Below are 3,532 nucleotides of genomic sequence, written 5' to 3'. Positions count from 1 at the left end.
TCTCGAACTCACAGAGATTCGCCTGCCTCTGCCTCCCGAGTGCTGGTTCAGCTACGTTTTCTTTGTGGTACTTGGGATTGAACCCAAGACCTTATGAGTTAGGGAACTCTTCTATACTGTTCTACGTCTCTAGCCCTTTGGATGTTTTGTTTTATTATTTTATGTATTTCGGTGTTTTACCTGCTTGTATGTCTGCTTACCACCTGCGTTCAGTGCTCACAGAAGCCAGAAGAGGGTGTCAGGTACTCTGGGTCTGGAGTTAATGGTTATGATGGGGGGTTGGAGAGATGGCTCAGAGGTTAAGAGCACTGGCCACTGAAACTACATGGTGGTTCACAACCATCTGTAATGAGATCTGGTGCCCTCTTCTGGCTTACAGCCATACATGCAGGCAGAACACAGTATACATAAATAAATTAAAAAAAAAAAAAAAGAATGGTTATGATCCACCATGTAGGTGTTAGGAATTGAACCAGGGTCCTGTGGAAGAGCAGCCAGTGTTCTTAGCCACTGGACACCTCTCCAGTCCTGGCCTTTGTTTCTTTGACACAGCCTTGTAGGCAGCCTCAGCTGGCATTAGACTTGTGCCCAGCGACAAGTGACTGAGCTACATGTTTCGCTCACAGCTGGCCAGGGTTTCTAGGGTAGACCGCCTCCCAGTACAGCTCAGTGAGAGGGTAGGTGCGTAGCTTGTGGGAAGCCCTGCAGCTTTAGTTTCTTTATGTTTTTAACTTGTCACCCTTTATTCTTAGATCCAGCCTCATGATTAGTACAATGCCATTGTCGTTCTGTCATAAGTATCATGTCTTACCAGTATCAAAACTCAGAATAAACAATGAATTCTGGGTTGTAAAGGGGTTTAGTTTTGCACCTGTCTTTTATTTCTTTGTCCACCAGTTTGCCAAAAGCACGGGTGTTATATAAATACATTTTAAAATAAGTCAGCATATTCTAGGTATTTAACCTTGGAGTTTTGACCAACCAGTGATGATTCGCGCCTTTAATCCCAGCACTCTGGAGACAGAGGCAGATGGATCTCTGAGTACAAGGCCAGCCTGGTCTACAGGCTGAGTTCCAGGACAGCCAAGGCTACACAGAGAAGCCCTGTCTTAAGGGGGAGAGGGGCTACGTGTGTCTCTGTGCAAGGAGGGGAGTCAATGGGAGGTATGGAGTGTCATAAAAACAAACAGTGACAGAGAGGTTGTTTTCCTAGTTTGAAACCTACTGTTTCCTTAATTGTGTTATTTCATGGACGCTTTAAAGGTGCTGGAGTTGGCAGGTAATGCCTCCAAGGATCTCAAAGTGAAACGCATCACTCCACGTCACTTGCAGCTTGCAATCCGAGGTGATGAAGAGCTGGATTCGCTCATCAAGGCTACCATAGCTGGGGGCGGTATGTGTTATTAAGTCTACAGTATTTCTAATTAACATCCTTCAGATCAGTGATCCTCAGCATCAGTGGTTAAATAGGAACCGTATGACTTTTAGGTCCACAAGTGTTAAGTGTGCTACAGTTCTGTTGGTGCGGTGAACCTGGGTCCCCATAAATGCTACAATTGAGCCACAACTCAGGACCCTCTAGGCCTCTTCTCATAGTGGTCTGAGTAAATATTTGTCCCCTTGCCATGGGCAGTGCTATTTTTATTTTAGCTTGTTGTTTACTTTTGTGATACTTCAAGCCTAAGGTTTAAAGTACTGCCCCATAAATTTTGAACTATGCTAGAGAAATAACATGTCCTGAGACATTGCTTGTTAGGATAGTCTTGGCAGGACCAAAGTGTTCTGTACGGTCTGTAAAGATGGAGTTACCAGGACTGGAGAGATGGCTCAGTGGTTAAGAGCATTGCCTGCTCTTCCAAAGGTCTTGAGTTCAATTCCCAGCAACCACATGGTGGCTCACAACCATCTGTAAAGAGGTCTGGCGCCCTCTTCTGGCCTTCAGGCTTACAGACAGAATATTGTATACATAATAAATAAATAAATATTAAAAAAAAAAAAGATGGAGTTACCAGGTGCTTCCAGAACACTTGTAGTGGCTGCAGTTAGCTACACTTACTATTCCTATAGAGTGGCTTTCGGGCTCCTATAGGTTTAAAAGGATCCAAATATGAAAAGTGATTTAAATAATTTTTTTTTCTTTTTGCTTTTTCGAGACAGGGTTTCTCTTTAAATAAATTTTATCCTTTGTATAATTGCTTGTTTACTTTAGCACTAAAGCATTAAAATATTCAGAATGTTATCATAGTGTACTAACAAAACTTCTTGAATTTCATTCTAGGTGTGATTCCACACATCCACAAATCTCTGATTGGAAAGAAGGGACAGCAGAAAACTGCTTAGGAAGTGATTTAACCACCTGCTCCCTGTTACTGTCTGTAGCTGGACAGTGGATACTTGTGGGATTGTGTGGAAACTTTAAGAACAGTTCAGTGGAAAAGCATAGACAATTGCTGTAGACAAGATAAAAGAAACATTTGTATGTTTTTAGACTTGTGAAGTTTGATAAGTCCCTTTCCCTGTGGTCATGGTCATGTATTGATTGGCCAAGTTTCTCCCTTGTGTTTTATACAAAAATAGAATTGATAAAACATTTTTTACAAAACTAATTTGTCTCAGAATTTCTTCATGATGTGTTGGAAATACTTTGCTCACACCTGGGCATGGCTTTGTCTACATCGACCCTAGCATCTGGGAGGTGTGGGCAGGACCTTCAGAGTTCACAGTGACCCTTGCCTACATACTACATACTGAGTTCTAGGGAAACCTGGACTACAAGAGACTGTCAAAAGAAAAAAAAATTGCTCAGACATTGAAATTTTTAAATTGCAAATTAGTCTTTTAGTGGTGGCCCGTGCCTTTAATCCCAGCACTTGGGAGGCGGGGGCAGGCAGATCTCTTGAGTTCAAGGGCAGCCTGGTCTACAAAGTGAGTTCCAGGACAGGTTCCAAAGCTACAGAGAAACTCTGTCTCAGAAAGCCAAAAAAAAAAAAAAAGAGAGAGAGAGAGAGAGAGAGAGAGAGAAGAAAAATTTAGTCTTTCAGAATAATCTTAAAACAAAAATTGGAAAGTAGTATACCATGTTGAATCTTGGATACAATCTAATATACCATTATTTTTATTACATGCAACCAAGAAAGAAAATCTTTGTGAACTAATGCCAGCAATTAGGAGATAAATCTTCATTGCAAAGGCAGAGGACAAAGGGGGAATTATGTATTCAGGGTCAAAACTGGTAATGGAATGAGTTTAATCCTTGCCTGCGCACTTACCATGTGTGGTGCCTCTGCTTCACTGGCCAAGGAGCATTATTGCCCCAGGAACCAAATGACCTGCTGAAAAGGTGACTGAGCTAGCTCATAGATAGGGCAGTTAGAAGCCAAGCTGCTACCTTCCTGCCCCAGAGTTCACACCATGACTTAGAAATGCCGCTGCTTTATCAATTTTCGGCTGTTGTCTGGGAAGTCTGACTTTCTGTGGTCTCATAGATCCCACAAACCTGCAGTAACTTACAGTCTTTAAAGATGATGTCTAA

General features: G+C 42.1%; 1 protein-coding gene and 1 non-coding gene across 2 annotated transcripts in view; one reads left to right on the top strand and one right to left on the bottom strand.

Annotated features, from left to right (window-relative positions):
- LOC101996926 (histone H2A.V) overlaps nt 1-2,606 on the top strand; it is a 14,319-nt gene extending 11,713 nt beyond the window's left edge. Inside the window, exons 4-5 of the mRNA XM_005366203.3 lie at nt 1,264-1,393; nt 2,279-2,606. Of these exons, the coding sequence (XP_005366260.1) occupies nt 1,264-1,393; nt 2,279-2,340 (192 nt within the window). The 3' untranslated portion in view covers nt 2,341-2,606. The remainder of the gene's footprint in view (nt 1-1,263; nt 1,394-2,278) is intronic.
- On the bottom strand, nt 797-918 carry LOC113458180. Its single transcript, XR_003378604.1, has one exon. It is a non-coding gene; the product is annotated as a small nucleolar RNA SNORA40 (small nucleolar RNA).
- Nucleotides 2,607-3,532: the final 926 nt, after the last annotated feature.

This window comes from Microtus ochrogaster, unplaced genomic scaffold (assembly GCF_000317375.1).
Source record: "Microtus ochrogaster isolate Prairie Vole_2 unplaced genomic scaffold, MicOch1.0 UNK6, whole genome shotgun sequence".
Classification (NCBI taxonomy): domain Eukaryota; kingdom Metazoa; phylum Chordata; class Mammalia; order Rodentia; family Cricetidae; genus Microtus; species Microtus ochrogaster.
The sequence above is the reverse complement of the archived record's forward strand: the minus strand, read 5'-3'. Positions and strand labels throughout refer to the sequence as shown.